Source organism: Symphalangus syndactylus, chromosome 18 (assembly GCF_028878055.3).
Source record: "Symphalangus syndactylus isolate Jambi chromosome 18, NHGRI_mSymSyn1-v2.1_pri, whole genome shotgun sequence".
NCBI classification, from domain to species: domain Eukaryota; kingdom Metazoa; phylum Chordata; class Mammalia; order Primates; family Hylobatidae; genus Symphalangus; species Symphalangus syndactylus.
In genome coordinates this window covers 66,290,932-66,308,517 of record NC_072440.2, presented here as the reverse complement: position 1 = coordinate 66,308,517, position 17,586 = coordinate 66,290,932, and the positions used below count along the sequence as shown (strand labels likewise).

Genomic DNA, 17,586 nt, shown 5'->3' with positions numbered 1-17,586 from the left:
ATGGGAGGCTGAGGCAGGTGGATCACTTGAAGTCAGGAGCTTAAGACCAGCCTGGCCTATCTCTACTAAAAATACAAAAAAAAAAAAAAAAAAAATTAGCTGGGTGTAGTGGCGCACGCCTGTAGTCCCAGCTACTTGGGAGCAAAGGCAGGACAATCGCTTGAACCTGGGAGACACAGGTTGTAGTGAGCCAAGATTGCACCACTGCACTCCAGCCAATCTAGCCTAGGTGACAGAGCAAGACTGTGTCAAAAAAAGAAAAGAAAGAAAGAAGAAAAAAGAGAAGAGAAGAGAAGTTCTAGGCTGGGCGCGATGGCTCATGCCTGTAATCCCAGCACTTTGGGAGGCTGAGGCAGGTGAATCACTTGAGGTCAGGAGTTCGAACCAGCCTGGCCAACAAGGTGAAACCCTATCGCTACTAAAAATACAAAAATTAGCCAGGTGTGGTGGTGTGTGTCTGTAGCCCCAGCTACTTGGGAGGCTGAGGCACAAGAATTGCCTGAACCCAGGAGGCAGAGGTTGCAGTGAGCCAAGACTGCAAAACTGCAATCCAGCCTGGATGACAGAGTAAGACTCTGTCTCAAAAAAAAAAAAAAAAAAAGAAATAAAGAAAAGAGCAGTTCTCACTTTCCTGCTGGGCTTGACCTGCAGTATAGAAGTTTCCAGCCGGGCACGGTGGCTCATGCCTGTAATCTCAGCACTTTGGGAGGCCAAGGCCGGTGGATCACGAGGTCAAGAGATCGAGACCATCCTGGCCAACATGATGAAACCCTGTCTCTACTAAAAATACAAAAATTAGCCAGGTGTGATGGCACGCGCCTGTAGTTCCAGCTACTCGGGAACCTGAGGCAGGAGACTCATTTGAACCCGGGAGGCAGAGGTTGCAGTGAGCCAAGATCGTGCCACTGTACTCCAGCCTAGCGACAGAGCAAGACTCCATCTCAAAAAAAAAAAAAAAGTTTCCATGAAGTGAGGTCCTGAACAGAGGATCAACGGTCCAAAGAGGCAAAGGCAGCAGCTTCCACTGGCTGGGCAGTCACTATGTACCACCACTAAGCTGACTGAACACACCACATCCTTCCTCTGCATGAGACCAGGACAAGGGAGCCCCTCCACGAGGCCTGAGGACATGCTGAGACACACAGGGAGGTGGCAGAGACCTCCAACCTCATCACACGAAGTGGTCAGCCTCTCCTAGCTGTAAGTAAATGTGAGTTCTGTGGTGTGTTTCATACAGGGCTCCACCTAAGTAAGAATGTGACATGGGGACCCTGGCCCCAAGTCATTTGGTGCCATGCCAAGGTGGGATGCTAACCTCAGCTGCAGCCAAACACCTCAGATTCCCTCCTCAGGCAGCTCCCCAGAGACTTAAAAGAGGTAGCAGGCACCATGAAGGACATTACTGAGCACCCCCCAGGTGTGAGATGAAGCCTGCCACACGGCACTGTGCACCCAGGCGCTGCACCCAGCAGGCCTGCAGAAAACCACAAGGCCAGGTACCCTTAAGACGACAGCAAAGTGCAAGCGCACTGCCAGCTGTGGGCTGGGACCCAGCCACAGTCTTACCACATCAACTAGCACATTCTGACTCTTTCTAAAGCCAACGCCCCCTCCGAGTCAGGACCAACAGTGTTTCCACCATCACGCGAAAAGAGGAAAAACTGAAGCCCCAGACTGTACGTCTCCCCGCAAGAAGGAGAGGAGGGGTTATAGGAGAAGGGACAGAAACCTTGGGCCTCCAATCCCAGGACACTAGGAGGCCAAACAAGGCCATCTGCATTCCACTGACAAGTGACACACAGAGACACACACACATTCCACACATGTGACACACCAGCAAGCTCAGCAATGTGGGAGCGGCACGCTTCTCACCACACAGCACCGGAGTCCCTGAGTGCAGGTGAGCACCAGGATGCCCTCTCCCACGCTCCTGATGCATGTGGCTCCCATCTGCTTCCGAGTGTCTAGAAAGCTGCCCTCCACCCTGGTCAGCTCTGTACTCAGACTCTCAAATGGAACATGAGAGGTGAGGAGAAAACTGCAGCCTTCTACTCTCTGATACATGTTCCCAGAGTCACTCAGAGTGGCAAGGAAGACGGATAACGGATGCCCAAGCAAAGCTGGAAATGACACGCACTATGCGGCTGGTGGGTCCTAGACATGACCAAGCACAGCTGCCCACCCCAAGGACTCCAGGGTTGTCTTGCAGAGTGCAAGGGGAAGAGAAGCCCCTGCTTTACCAACTTAGCCCCCAGCCCCTAATCCAACCAGAACCCTCGCTGTAGCACTCCATGCACAGGTGAACACGCACCTGCTGGTGACTATGGAGCCCTCCACCCCCAGGCCCTCACCTGGACTCCGGGAGCCACCATCTGGGCAGCCTGAGCTGTCTGTACTGCTGTCTGCTGCTGCACCTGGGGCTGCACTGGGGGCTGCTGCACCACCATCGGAGCTCGGACCTTGAGGGAGAAAAAGAGAATGTGATTTGGAGCCACCTGGATCAGAGAGCAGAGCCCAGTCTTCCTGTGGGAGCTTAGGAAATGGAGCCTTTCTTGAGATGAGGAATGGGACTTTCATGACCTCATGTGCTGTGATGTCACCTTACTGGCCATCTAGGATCCCATTAGCTCAAATCCAATTCTGGCAAGTGGCAGCATGGCCCTCCCACTGGGATGTCTCCACACATCCCTCAGCACCAGCTATCACCACAAGCACTGACGACTTCCAATGCAGAGCTTACAGACTAGCCTGCTCATCCTCTGAGCCAAGCATGCTGATGGTCTACAAGAGCCTCACTCAGCCTGATTCCTTGAAGGAAGGCTGGGTCAGCCGGCCAGCAGAGGGCAGGGTGTAGTAGCTCCTGTCTGTATTCTCAGCATTCTGGGAGGCCGAGGCCAGTGGATCACTTATGCCCAGGAGATCAAGACTAGACTGGGCAACACGGCCAAACTCCATATCTACAAAATACACAAAAATTTGGCTAGGTGTGGGGATGCACGCCTGCAACCCCAGCTACTTGGGAGGCTGAGGTGGGAGGATCGCTTGAGCGAGGGAGGTCTGATCACATCAGTGCACTCCAGCCTGGACAACAGAGAGAGAGACCCTGTCTTCAAAAAAAAAAAGTGGGGGTGGGGGGCAAGCTTGGGCAAAAGGGGCAACTGTGGAGCCACTGCATGGAGGGGCCTCCAGAAGGACGAGACAGGCCCGCGCCACCATGCGGGGGGCTCTTAGACATCTCCAAGCCACCAAGGCAAACCCTACCAGGGCACATTCCACCATGCAGCACACAAGGGTTTCAGTCCGCACAGTCCCAGGGGTCAGGCAGTGTGTCGACTCCCAGGTGACAGATGAGTGAGCATATCTGCTCCTCACAACTCTCCTAGACTTCCAGCCTGCCTATGAGGCCTCTTGTTCACCCCCACACTTGCCTCAGGCCCCATTCCACTCATGAATCACAAACAGCAAAGGCCACAAAAACCAAGGGAGCCAAAGAGTTGTCCAAATGGCCCCTTGATGCAGCTACCTTCATCCTGGTGATCATACTCTGTCCTCTGTGCCTGTCACTGAGTAGACTGGCTTTGTGCAGAGATACAAAATGAAACTGGGAATAACAGTATTTTATATTAATATTCCTCTCAAAAATATAGTAATGAACTTTGTTCTCCTGAGACTTGGCGAGTGTACAGGAAAAAAAAAAAAGATATTTGCTTAGAACATTAACTCTAAGCAGTTGGCAAACCACCAGATACTGACAGAGCTGGCACATCCTTTCACGTGGTGCTAATGAGTCGAAGTGCTCACACCCTGAAAGGGCCCACAGAACTGCTGCAATCAGCCACACTGCTTGGAATGCGACTTGGTGCCACAGCAGCAGCAGCAGCAGCACCAGCACTCTGTGCGGGGTGCAGAAGCAGCTCTCGGAACACAAAACACAAAACACATGCTTCCCTGCTGAGCCATGCTAGAGTCGGCAGGGCTGGCAATGGGCGGGGGCTGCCTGAAGTCTCAGCACTTGAAGAATAGGACATGCTAACTCTAGCCAAAGAGCCTAGAAACTACTGCTGACAGAGCCACAGGCTGCACGTGCTCCACTGCGGGCCACAGGTACTCACAAATTTCAGTGGTGGTTGGGTATACAACATTTGTCCAGGGAGAGCTTGTGCCTGCGACACCAAAGGCTGGGTCTGCGACTGTGGCGGGAGTTGTGATGGTTGGTTCTGAGCAACTGGAGGCTGCTGGGGCTGTGGTGGTGGCTGGTGGTGCTGTGGGTGATGCATCTGCTGCAGCTGCTGGGGCAGAGCCTGGGCGGGCGGAGGCTGTGGCTGCTGCATCGATGGCTGCTGAATTGGCGGCTGGGGCTGCAAAGCCTGCTGCTGCTGCTGCTGCTGCTGCTGCTGCTGCTGCTGTTGCTGTTGCTGGAGCTGCAGCTGGGCCATTCGCTGCAGCTGCTGTTGCTGCTGCTGTATCTAGAGACAGAACAAGCAGCACTCTGTTATCACTCATCTGCCTCTGTGGCACCAGCTCCTCCCTGTGACAGTCTGGGCCCCAGGAAGCCCAGGTGGCCATCTGCAGAGCCATCAAGAAGGCCTTCCTGGCTGGGTGCAGTGGCTCGCGCCTGTAATCCCAGCACTTTGGGAGGCCGAGGCGAGCAGATCACCTGAGGTCAGGAGTTTGAGACCAGCCTGGACAACCTGGCGAAACCCCGTCTCTACTAAAAATACAAAAATCAGCCAGACATGGTGGCTCACACCTGTAATCTCAGCTACTTGGGAGGCTGAGGCAGGAGAATCACTTGAACTGGTGGGGCACAGGTTGCAGTGAGCCGAGATCACGCCACTGCACTCCAGCCTGGGCAACAGGGTAAGACTCAAAAAAAAGTCTCAAAAAAAAAAAGCCTTCCTGGGCTGACAGGCTGACCTCTCACTCACACGGGGAGGGGTACATCTCCTACAGAAAGGCTCTGGGCCCCCGAGACCAACACCAGCTGCCTTCCTGACACCAAGGAGGCACCAAGTGTGTGCCTGGGCTCTGGTCTACCATTCTACTAGGATGGTTCAAAGGGCATATCTAGAAGCTTCAGCAAAAGGTGACAATGAATAAGTACAGCTCCATGGAAGCTAGGATAAAAGCTGCGGCAACTGCAGATTTCTGAAGCCTCTGCAACGGTGCTTGCTTTGCCCCTATAGGTCAGTGGCATAAGCCTCACGGTGACGGTCAAGGTCTGCCTGTCAGCATGAGAAGGAAAAGTGTGGCTGCAGATGCACTGTCAGCTCTGGGAGAGGGGCACCAAGATCCAGAGAAGCCCAGCAAGCTGTGGCCTGAAGGGGTGGGAGGGTGGTGGGGGCCCTTTGGGGCTTTCCTCTCCCAACCAAGATCTGCTGTGAGGGCAGATGTTTAACACGTCTAGACTCTCTATGGAAACCATGGGAAGCTGAACAACTTCTGAGAAGCAGTGCTGCTAACATGACATCACCGTCACCTCACAGAACACCAACTGGAGGTTGACTAACACTGAGCCCAGAACCCAAGACAGAGAGGTAAACAGGAGGCACACGTGTCCTCAGCCAAAATGGCCCACAATGGCTCAAGTAGTCCCAAGCCTCAGAGTGTTCGTCTCACTTCTTGCTTCAGCTCACTCTTGTTTGAATCCCTCGCAGCCCCTGAAGCACACAGGAGGCCCACCGCCAGATGCCCCAAGCCCAAATGGAAGGGCTCGATCACAAAACCTTCCTAGTGAGTCAGGGCCTGTTTCTCCTGCCTGTCCCAGACTTTTCTTTTCCCTTTTTTTTTTTTTTTGAGACGGAGTCTCGCTGTCGCCCAGGCTGGAGTGCAGTGGCGCGATCTCGGCTCACTGCAACCTCCGCCTCCCGGGTTCTAGCGATTCTCCTGCCTCAGCCTCCCAAATAGCTGGGATTATAGGTGTGTGCCACCATGTCCAGCTAATTTTTTGTATTTTTAGTAGAAATGGGGTTTCACCATGCTGGCCAGGCTGGTCTCAAACTCCTGACCTGGTGATTTGCCTGCCTTGGCCTCCCAAAGTGCTGGGATTACAGGCATGAGCCACTGGGCCCGGCCTTGTCCCAGACTTTTTGAGAAGCCCATGGAACAGGGCAGGCACACATGTCAAGAGAACCCTCGGCTGGCTCCAGGCACTGCACCCAGCATTGTGGCTGATGCCAGCCCAGGGCTCACACTGCAGGAGGGAGGCCAAGAGCAGGAACAGGGGACCTGGTACCTGTTGCTGATTTTGATGATGCAATTTAATTAGATGCTGCTGCTGCTGCTGCTGCTGCTGGAGCTGCTGCTGCTGCTGCTGCTGCACTACTGCTTGGAACTGCTGCTGCATGGCACTCTGCTGAGCCTGGAACTGCTGCTGTTGCTGCTGCTGCTGTAGCGCCGCCTGCTGCTGCTGCTGGAACTGCTGCTGTTGCTGCTGCTGCTGCAGCGCCACCTGCTGGAGCTGCAGCTGGGCTGAGAAAAGACCAGAGTCGCCAGTCAGTCCACACGGCAGATTCCCAGAAACGCTGCAGGGCTGCACAGCAAGAGACAAAACAGCCAGCAAAAGCCCCACTGCCACGGCTGCCGCTGGAATCTGAATGTTCCATTTACCACAGACAGAAAGATAGAATATGAAGTAGCATTTGTGTTGATTTTGGGATTTCCTATCATGAGTTACTCTATAATAACCAAAGAGAAAAGAAAAGGGACAACTAAGTCTTTTGGGTAGATAAGAAGCCTGGACTCTGGCAATCAGTAATCACCTCTCTGTCTCTATGGATTGGCCACTTCTGGACTCTTTGTACGAATGGCATTGAACATGTACTCTTTTGTGACTAGCTTCTTTAGCATAATATTTATGAGTTCGCCCATGTCATGGCATGTATCAGTTTTTCTGTGTTATTTTTATCGCCAAATAATATTCTACTACACCGATTTCCTGTGATGAACATTTGGGCTGCTTCTACTTTGTGGCTATTATGAAAACTGCTTATATGAACAGTCAATTACAAGATTTTCTGAGGTGAGGTTTCTTTTGGGGTGAACATAAAAATGTTCTAAAATTGTGCTGATGGCTGCGCAACTCTGAATTACACTAAAACCTACCGAGTGGAGCACTTCAGATGGGTGAATTGTATGCTAATGAGAATTATGTCTCAATAAAGCTGTATTAAAGAAATACAGAGAGATCCTTTGTATACTTTGCCCAGTTTCCTCCAATGGTAACATTCTACAAAATTACAAGGAACCACGATGTGTGCTCACTTGTGTGGGTGTGTGTACTAAGTTCTGGACAATTTAACCACCTGGGTGGGTTCAGTCACCACCAGTCAATACACTACACAGTCCCCACACTACAAGGATCCCTCGTGTTGCCACCTCTCTCAGCAACCCTGACCTGCAAACTCTGGCAACCACTGCAGCATCCTCCATTTCAAAAATTTTGTCATTTCAAAATTATATATAATATTTCAAAAATGGAACCATACAGTATGAACCTTTTTGGGATCGGCCTTTTACATTCAGTATACAGGTTGTAGTTCTAGCAACAGTACTGCCAGGGTATTCCATGGTACAAGCACCTCACAGTGTGTTTAACCATCTAAATGAAGGATATTTGGGTAACTGTAGATTTGGGCTACCACAAATAAAGCTGCTGTTAAAATTTGTGCATGGGTTTTTATGTGAGGTTTTCATTTCTCTAGGAAAAATACCCAAGAGTATAACTGCTGAGTTACATATTTCATTTTGAAAGAAGGTAAAACCACTTTACATTCTCACCAGCAATATGAGTGATTCAGTTTCTCTGTCACCAACACTTGAGGCTGTCACTATTCATTTTAGCAGTTCTGATGGGTGTAAGATTTTTTTTTTTTTTTTTGAGATGGGGTCTCACTCTGTCGCCCAGGCTGGACTGAAGTGGTACCATCGTGGCTCACTGCACCCTTGACCTCCTGGGCTTAAGTGACCCTCCTGCCTCAGCCTCACGAGTAGCTGGAACTACAGGTGCATGCCACCACTACCAACTAATTTGTAAAATTTTTATAGAGACAGTCTCACTTTGTTGCCCAGGCTGATCTCAAACTCCTGGGTTCAAGTGATCCTCCTGCCTCGACCTCACAAAGTGTTGAGATTACAGGTGTGGGTCACCGTGCCTGTGAAAAATTTTTAATTTATTTTGTGACAGATTTCTAACTCTACTTGACATTCATAAAACATGTATGACCAGTGGGGCGTGGTGGTTCTCACCTCTAATCCCAGCACTTCGGGAGGCTCAGGCAGGAGGATCACTTGAGGTCAGGAGTTTGAGACCAGCTTGGCCAACATGGTGAAAACCCATCTCTACTAAAAATACAAAAATTAGCGGGCATGGTGGCGCGCGCCTGTAATCCCAGCTACTCAGGAGGCTGAGGCAGGAGAATTGCTTGAACCTGGGAGGCAGAGGTTGCAGTGAGCTGAGATCACGCCACTGCACTCCAGCCTGGGTGACAGAGTGAGACTCTGTCTCAAAACAACAACAACAAAAAGTATGACAATACTTTTAAATTTTCTGAAATTGTTGAAGCTTGCTTTATGATTTATTTTTATAAACATATTGTTCCATCATATGCTTAGATTAAGTTGTTCATTACATTGTTCAAATTTTCTGTAAATGAATTTTTTGGTCTGTTTATCAATAACAAAGAGATGTAATTGAAGTAATTGCCCAATACATCTTTCTTCATCTTTTTCTGTTGTTGTTGTTTCTTTTTTGAGATGGGATTTTGCTCTGTCACCCAGGCTGGAATGCAGTATCTCCATCATGGCTCATTGCAGCCTCAGCATTCCAGGCTCAAGCAAGCGATCCTCTCATCTCAGCCTCACAAGTAGATGGGACTACAGGTGTGTACCACCACACTCAGGTAATTTTATTGACTGATTGATTAAGATAGGGCCTCACTGCAGCCCAGGCTGGAGTGCAATAGTGCAATCATGGCTCACTGCAGCCTTGACCTCCTGGGCTCAAGTGATCCTCTTACCTCAGCATCTCAAGTGTACCTACAGGTAATTTTTAAATTTTATGTAGAGATGGGGTCTCCTATTTTGCCGAGGTTGGTCTTGAACTCCTGGGCTCAAGTGATCCTCCCGCCTCAGCTTCCCAAAGTGTTGGCCTTTCTTCATCTTTTATTTTTAAATCCTTCCGCATGTTTTATTGTAGGTGTGTGTTTCTTCTAACAATAAAACAACTGTGCTGTTTCATTTCCATTTGTTCTCACATTTCCTATCTTTCAGCAGAAAAGCTTAGTCCACTCACATTTATTATGATTACTTATATTTTTAAACTTATTTCTATTAATATTTGTCTTTCCTTTTCTTTTTTTTTTTTTTTGAGATGGAGTCTCATTCTGTCGCCAGACTGGAGTGCAGTGGCGTGATCTCGATTCACTGCAACCTCTGCCTCCTGGGTTCTAGCAATTCTCCTGCCTCAGCCTCCCAAGTAGCTGGGATTACAGGCGTGCGCCACCATGCCCAGCTAACTTTTTGTATTTTTAGGAGAGACGAGGTTTCACCATGTTGGCCAGGATCGCCTCAATCTCCTGACCTCGTGATCTGCCTGACTCAGCCTCCCAAAGTGCTGGGATTACAGGCGTGAGCCACCGTGCCCAGCCTTTGTCTTTCCTTTTCTAAGCTTCTTTGTCTTTTTTGATTGCATTTTTGTTGGATGATTGGATTGAACTTATCTGGATTTCTGCCTTATCCTATTTTTTCTATTGATCTTAAATTTTATGAATTATTTCCATTGTTTTAGCAATAATTTTTCAATTTTATCACGCATATTTAACTTAAAGTATAAACCTCATCAATATTTTAACATTTCCCAAATTTACTACTTTTTAAAGTAGATTTTATATGTACACGACAGAACCAATATTCACGCTCTATCTCCCTGCTGACCTGCATTTATTTCATATTTTGTTGATCTTAACTCTTCACAGCAGACATTCTATTAAGAGGCTGGATGGATTTGAGGCTAGGGATACAGCCTCCTAGCTAGGCTGCCTGGACTCCAAACCTCAACTCTGTCACTGCTCATTGCCTCAGTTTCCCTGTTAGGAAACGCAATAGTATCTACTCCACACACTGGACTAAGAATTAAATAATGTATTATGTAAGTAAAACACTCAAAATAGCCCCTGGGGTTGGGTGCCGTGGCTCATGCCCGTAATCTCGCACTTTGGATAGCCAAGGCAGCAGATAGCCTGAGCCCAGAAATTTGAGACCAGCCTGGGCAACATAAGGAGACCCTAGCTCTATAAATAATAATAATAGGCCAGGCACGCTGGCTCATGCCTGTAATCCCAGCACTTTGGGAGGCTGAGGAGGGCAGATCACAAGGTCAGGAGATCGAGAACATCCTGGGCCAACATGGTGAAACTCCGTCTCTACTAAAAATACAAAAATTAGCTGGGCGCAGTGGCGCACGTCTGTAGTCCCAGCTACTTGGGAGGCTGAGGCAGAAGAATCGCTTGAACCTGGGAGGTGGAGGTTGCAGTGGGCCGAAATTGCACCACTGCACTCCAGCCTGTTGACAGAGCGAGATTCCATCTTAATAATAATAATAATAATAATAATAATAATAATAATAATAATAGATTGCGCCACTGCACTCCAGCCTGTTGACAGAGCGAGATTCCATCTCAATAATAATAATAATAATAATAATAATAATAATAGAAAAGAAATGAAATCGTGCTTGGAATGTGGCAAGTCTGTATGGAGGTTAGCCTGACTGTTTTATTTTACAGAGGTAAATTTTTATTTACACCAGGGATTTTCAACCTTTTCACTACTGACACTTGACCCAGATGATTCTATGTTGTAGGGGGGCTGGCTGTATTTGTAAGATAGTTAACAGCATCTCTGGTCTCCACCCATTACGCACCAGCAGCACCCCCACAGTAGTGACATCCCAAAATGCCTCCAGACATTGTCAAATATCCCCTGTGGTGGAACATCACCCTGGGTGAGAATCACTGGTTTAGATTTATACACATTTACTATCATCTATGCTCAACGTTTCTTTTCCCATTTTACCTTGTATCACCTGAGAGGGAAGAGGAGAGGATAAACAAAAGAATATATCTAAGAGTACAAAAGGCTTATTGGAAAAAGGAGAAAAAAAGATATATCCTTTAGAAGATCTTTTAGTGACGGTCTCTTTATCTAAAAAGCTTTATCTAAAAAGGCTTGCTTTCCACATCCTTGAGTCTTGCTGGCATACAAATGTGACTGGCAACTCTATTCTCAATGCTTTAACAATATTCTATTATCTTTCTGACTCCACTGCTGAGTGTACTCATTGCTCCTTTGCAGGAACTGGCTATTTCTAAGATATTCCTCTGGCCTTTGGTGCTCTGCAGTCTCACAGCAGATGAGATGGCTAAATTGGTCGGGGCCAGATGGGCTTTTCTCAGTAGTTATCCCCTCACATATTGTTTTCTTCCATTCTCTCCATTTGATCCTTCTGGGGCTTTGCTTGGATGCCAATTAGAATTTCTGATCTTATCCTCATTTCTTACCCTTGCTTTCACATTTTCCATGTGCTCTTCTCTGTGCTACATTCTAGATAATTTCTTCAAATGTAGCTTCTATTACACAAATTCTTTCTTCAGCTGTATCTAATGAGCTGTTTATTCATCCACTTTCTTCGTTCAATAATTATATTGCTCATTTCTACAGCTTTCATTTGGTTCCGTTTCAAATCTGCTTCATCACTCCTGATGATACTTTTTCATTAGAATTTCTGCTCTTTCTTTTCTTTTTTGTTTTCTATTTTTTCAGAGATGGTGTCTCGTTCTATCCCCCCGGCTGGAGTGCAGTGGTGCAATGATAGTTCACCATAGCCTCAAACTCCTGGCCTCAAGCAATCCTCCTGCCTTAGCCTCCCGAGTAGCCAGGAGTGTAGTTGTGAGTCACTGTGCCTGGCTCTCCACTTTATTTCTTTATATACCCCATGGCCCATATCTAACAGTTCCTGCATGTGTGGTCACTGGGCATGCCTACATGTGTCTATTATTTCTGTTCGCCTTCATGGTGTCTCTCCTTCCCTTCATGACTGGTGATCTTTGTATGCTGATTGCTTGACCTTAATGTGCAGCTGTCACAGGTCTTACACTGGGGACATGTTCCTCCAATCTGCACCTGCTCCAATCTGCACCTGCTTCTGGGGGGTATGGGGGGTGACACAAGACCCAGCACAAATCCTGGCTGATTAGAGGAATCCCAAGCTTTCTTTCCCCCACCTTGCAGCAGCCGAGGCTCAGGAGGACAAAGCCTCCCCAACTGCTGCAGGCCAGCATTCCAAAGTGCACCCTAACCAGGACCTAGTTATCCAGGAGGAGGACATGTCCTCAGCACCCTAGTCCATCACACAACTGGCAGTAGAAATTATTTTTAAAGTCGGCTTTACATGCACGTTATGTAAAACTCATTGAGAAACAAAAATGCACAGAGTGAAAAGCTTTGCTTCCAACTCTGTACTGCAGCCCCAGCCATAGGAACAACCAGCAGTTTCAGCCTTTTCCGACTAACCTGGGTCACCTGAAAACTATCACAATGTCCCCTGGCCTACCCTTTGAGAGTACCTGGCAAAACCTCTGACCCAGGCTCTGTCCTCTTGGTGGCACTAGATGAAGATCTGAAAGGGCCTTAATCATGCAGTAGTCTTTGGTAAAGGTGTCAAGAAGGGGTATCAAATGCCCATCAGGCAACACCATTAGTTTCAGGGAGACCAGGGAGGCAAGTGGTGAAGGGCAGGGAGAGTTGGTCTCTGACAAAGGTGGTAACAAGATCCTGAAGTAGAGAATCCACTGTAACTTTTTCTTTTTTCTTTTGAGACAGAGTCTCACTCTGTTGCCCAGGCTGGAGTACAGTGGCACGATCTCGGCTCACTGCAAGCTCTGCCTCCCAGGTTCATGCCATTCTACTGCCTCAGTCTCCCGAGTAGCTGGGACGACAGATGCCCACCACTATGCCCGGCTAATTTTTTGTATTTTTAGTAGAGACGGGGTCTCATTGTGTTAGCCAGGATGGTCTCGATCTCCCGACCTCGTGATCCGCCCGCCTCAGCCTCCCAAAGTGCTGGGATTACAGGCGTGAGCCACTGAGCCCGGCCCCCACTGTAACTTTCAACTAGTGCCACACAGAAGACCAGGCCCCTTGGAAGCTAAAAACAGGATGTGGGCCAAGGTCAGACTGGGGAGGGCGTGGGCAGGATATCAAGCTTCACCACTGAACTTCTGACAAAGAACTGGTTTAAGACAAAGTCTCTGGAGTGGGATGACAAGGCAACTCATGTGAAAATTCTAAACTCATACATTTAAAAACAATTTATTATCAAATATAAGTTCATGATTAAAAAAAAATGCACCCAGAACACAAGAGTAGAACATGACAAGGAACTTGAGCTGGCACTTCTGTGGGTCCTCCCTAAACCCAGCTGGTGTACTTATCTGATGTGCTAAAAAGAGTGAGGTAATGAGAGCTTGGGACGAAGAACCAGGCATATTGTTCTAGGATGAGGAAACCAGCATGTGCTGAGAGTCAGACAACAGGAAGTAAGAGGAGAATTAAGGTATGAGAAGGGAAGGTGGTTCGGGATGGAGGAAGATTCCAGAGCAAGAGTGGGTAGAAATGAGGATGCCTATGGCCTCAAAGAAGAGGAAACCTGACACAGGATAGGGTAGGAGTGTGAGGATGGGGTCAGGCAGCAGCTTCGATCCCAGCTCTTGGCCTGGGGTGTGACTCCAGTTCTCGTTAGCAGCTGCTACACTGACAAAGCAGAGGGGGTGATGCTGCCCTCTTCATAGGGTTATCATGAGGGATGTGTGACAAAAATATATTGAAGCACTGAAGCCTGTACAGAGATATCCACAGCAGCTTTGTTTGCATAATAGTAGCCAAAAGCAGGAAACAACCCAAATGTCCTTCATGGGTGAATAAATAAGCAAACTGTGGAAAATCCGTTCCATGGAACACTACTTAGTGATGAAAAGGAATGAATTACTGATAAAACCTGGGTGGATCTCAAGGGTATCAGACTGAATTTAAAAAGCCAATCTCAAAAAGTCACATATGGTATGATTCCATTTATACAACATTCACAAAGGGACAGAACTACAGAGACACACAACAGATCAGCAATTGTCAGGGCTTAGGGCTGGAGGGAGGGTGTGATCTCTGAGAGGTAACACAAGAGAGTTGGTTGGTGGTAATGGAACAGCTCCGCATGCCAATTGTGGTGATGGCTACTTGATTTGACATGTGGTAAAATCTCACAGACCTACCCATATACATATATGCAGCCCAAGAATAAGTGTAAAAAACCGATGAAGTTGGCCGGGCGTGATGGCTCACACCTGTAATCCCAGCACTTCGGGAGGCTCAGGAGAGATCACTTGAGGTCAGGAGTTTGAGATCAGCCTGGCCAACATGGTGAAACCCCATTTCCACTAAAAATATAAAATTAGCCGGGCATGGTGGCAGGCGCCTGTAGTCCCAGGTAGTCGGAGGCTGAGGCAAGAGAACTGCTTGAACCCTGGAGGCAGAAGTTGCAGTGAGCTGAGATCACACCATTGCACTCCAGCCTGGGCAACAAGAGTGAAACTCTGTCTCAAAAAAAAGAAAAAAAAACTGATGAAGTCCAAGTTAAGTCTCTAACTGAGGTGATTACACTGCCTCAACATTAATTTCTTGGTTTTGACAACGTTCTATGTAAGATATTATTATTGGGGAGAGCTGGGTAAAGGGCATGTGGGAACTCTCTATGCTATTCCACAACTTCCTATGACTCCTAAACTATTTTAAAAATAAAAAGTTACATGAAAGGAGAAAAAAAACACTAAAGCACTTTGCAGTGGGCACAGCACACTCTAAGAAATGTTGACGGGACCCAAGGATACATCAAGATAGGTCCTAAGGGCGGGCGCGGTGGCTCACGCCTGTAATCCCAACACTTTGGGAGGCCGAGGTGAGTAGATTGCTTGAGCCCAGGAGTTCAAGATAAGCCTGGGCAACATGGTAAAGTCCCATCTCTACAAAAAAATACAAAATATTAGCCAGGTGCGGTGCTGTGAGCCTTAGTCCCAGCTACTTGGGAGGCTGTGGTGTGAGGATCACCTGAGCCCAGGATGTCCAGGCTGCAGTGGGCCGTGATTGTGCCACTGCACTCCAATGTGGCCCACAGAGTGAGACCCTGTCTCAAAAGACAGGTCCTGGAAAGAAGAGGGAGGTTCTTTGCCTCCCCTTAAGAGCAGCTTTGGTTCACCTATAACACCTCATCACAGCCCAGTTTCCCACCACGGCAGCCGCGTGGAGAGGACACAGAGTCTCCTTCACAGAAAGGAAGCCAGAAGATAAACATGGCTGCAAGCCACACCCAGGGTGACCAAGGGGCAAGGGCAGCACTAGAAGAGATGGTGCCCAGAGCTCAGGCAGACAGTGGAGTTGTGGTTGCTGGCATTCAGCCCTGCCTTGTGGCTGAGAACCCTCTGAAACACACTATTTCAGCCACAAAACACAAACCTTTGGATGGAGTCTCAGGCCATCCCCACCCTCCTGCCCAGGGCTAGGAGGAGGAGGAGGGCCCAGGATCACTTAACCCTTCAGGGAGCTCAAAGAAAATTGGAAGCCTTTTCTCTCCACATACAACAAAGATTTAAAAACAAAAACAAAAAAAAAAAAACAGAGCGATTTGGAGCTTCTCCATGCTTTTCTTGATACCATCATAAGCACAGGAATAAAATGTGTTGTTGTTTGCAAGGAAAGTGGCAAATCCTCCAAGAAGCGTGGTACTCACTCTGTGGAGTTGCCGTAGACACGACAGTCATGCTGTGAGGGGCCATCCCCGAGGTCCCAGGAGGCGGCTGCCCTGAGAGAGACATTGGCTGTCCCATGGCACCAAGGCTACCCATCCCGCCCAGAGACTGTCCAGGGCCCCGAGGAGGCATGCCGATTCCGGCGGCTCCCGCGGCGGGTCCGCCAGTCAGGCTCTGGAGTGCATTCATAGGATCTGTGGGAACACAAGGGCAGAGCTTCTCAGGAAAGGGCCTACCGGACTGACCATGGCTTAAAGAGCGTGAGGCTCACAGAGCACAGATCTCTCCTACCTACAGGCTAAATCCCCTCACAGCCCCAAGCAGTAAGAGACTAGCCTCCTGGAGACTCCCAAATATGAATGGCTAGGACGCCAGGTGTGTTGGTCACTGCACGACCCATACCTCTAGCCTGGCCTGAACCAGGGTCCTAATGTTAAGGGACAAATGACCTCTCTGATGCCTGCAGATGCACTAAAGATGGGCTGAGGCCTTGAGGGCAGGTGGCAACCCCTGCCTCTCCTGGCTGTCCAGCCCTCCTGCTGGGTGAGCATACACAGCACGATGGGCCCTTCTGAGCAAGCGGAAACACAGTGGCCAGGGGATGCTCTCACAGGGAGGGCACAAGTCCACAGGCACACACAACTCCACTCCTGCTGTTGCAGAGTCCAACTCAGCCTGGGCCCCTGTGTGCAGGGCCACCATGCCAGGACAGCTGAGGGGTGCAGAGGAGGGCTCCACAGAGCACTGAGGAGAAATGTCCCAAGCCCACCAGGTCAGCAGCTCAGTGAGCAATGCCACAACCAAGGACAAGGATGCCATTGTCACAACAGTGTGGACTTCATAGCAAACAGATACCCACAGACAGGTATGCCCTGGCAGGACCGCCATGTCACACAACTGGGTGGTACCCAGGACCCCATGCTCTAATGCCAAGGGGCCCAGATGTTCTGGTCACATGCCCTTGCTGCTGCTCAGCCCCAGTTGGCCAAGAATCCCTGTCCTGGCTGAGAGGTGAGACCCACACGGGCAGAGACAGCTGGCATGTACAGCTCTACTGTCTAGGGCAGGGCAGACAGTGGCGTGCAGCCTGTGAGGTCAGTGCACTCCCTTCCCAATGGCAGAATGCAGTTAGCCAGGCTGGATCTGTTAAACCCCTTCCCTTGCAGCTTAGTCAGCAGAGACCAAGGCTGAATTGACAGAATTCCCCTTATGTGATAAACCCTGAAATTTAAAAATATGGATTTCTAAACTTTTTTGTTTTTTTTTGAGATGGAGTCTCACTCTGTCACCCAGGTTGGAGTGCAGTGGTGCAATCTCAACTCACTGCAACCTCAGCCTCCCAGGTTCAAGCGATTCTCATGCCTCAGTCTCCTGAGTAGTTGGGACTATAACGCGTGCCACCACACCCGGCTATTTTTGTATTTTTAATAGAGATGGGGTTTTACCATGTTGGCCAGGCTGGTCTCAAACTCCTGACTTCAAGTGATCTGCCTGCCTCAGCCTCCCAAAGTGTTGGGATTACAGGCATGAGCCACAGCACCCAGCCAGATTTCTAAATTTACAAAGAAACTTTGTAACTTAAAAAAGTGAATTCACAGCATTTTCTCAGAAATGCTACTACATATTACTATACTGAAAACAGCATAATAATCCTCTATCAGTGAGCTCAACACTTTTGGATAATGTCTTAATAGCTTTGTGAGTGTTTATCTTTTTGCTGGGCAAAGGCAGC

At 48.7% G+C, this 17,586-nt stretch overlaps 1 protein-coding gene across 11 annotated transcripts in view; it reads right to left on the bottom strand.

The window, feature by feature from the left end:
• The window catches only part of LOC129468523 (mediator of RNA polymerase II transcription subunit 15), a 101,627-nt gene that overhangs the window by 16,620 nt on the left and 67,421 nt on the right, over positions 1 to 17,586 (bottom strand). For 7 of the 11 annotated variants that reach the window (XM_055254181.2, XM_055254182.2, XM_063623554.1 and 4 more), the window contains exons 5-8: positions 15,836 to 16,048; positions 6,236 to 6,471; positions 4,113 to 4,466; positions 2,352 to 2,459 (exon numbers count right to left, since the gene is read on the bottom strand). In XM_055254181.2, the coding sequence (XP_055110156.2) occupies positions 2,352 to 2,459; positions 4,113 to 4,466; positions 6,236 to 6,471; positions 15,836 to 16,048 (911 nt within the window). The remainder of the gene's footprint in view (positions 1 to 2,351; positions 2,460 to 4,112; positions 4,467 to 6,235; positions 6,472 to 15,835; positions 16,049 to 17,586) is intronic. The other 4 variants (XM_063623551.1, XM_063623555.1, XM_055254184.2 and 1 more) reach the window with 2 other exon arrangements.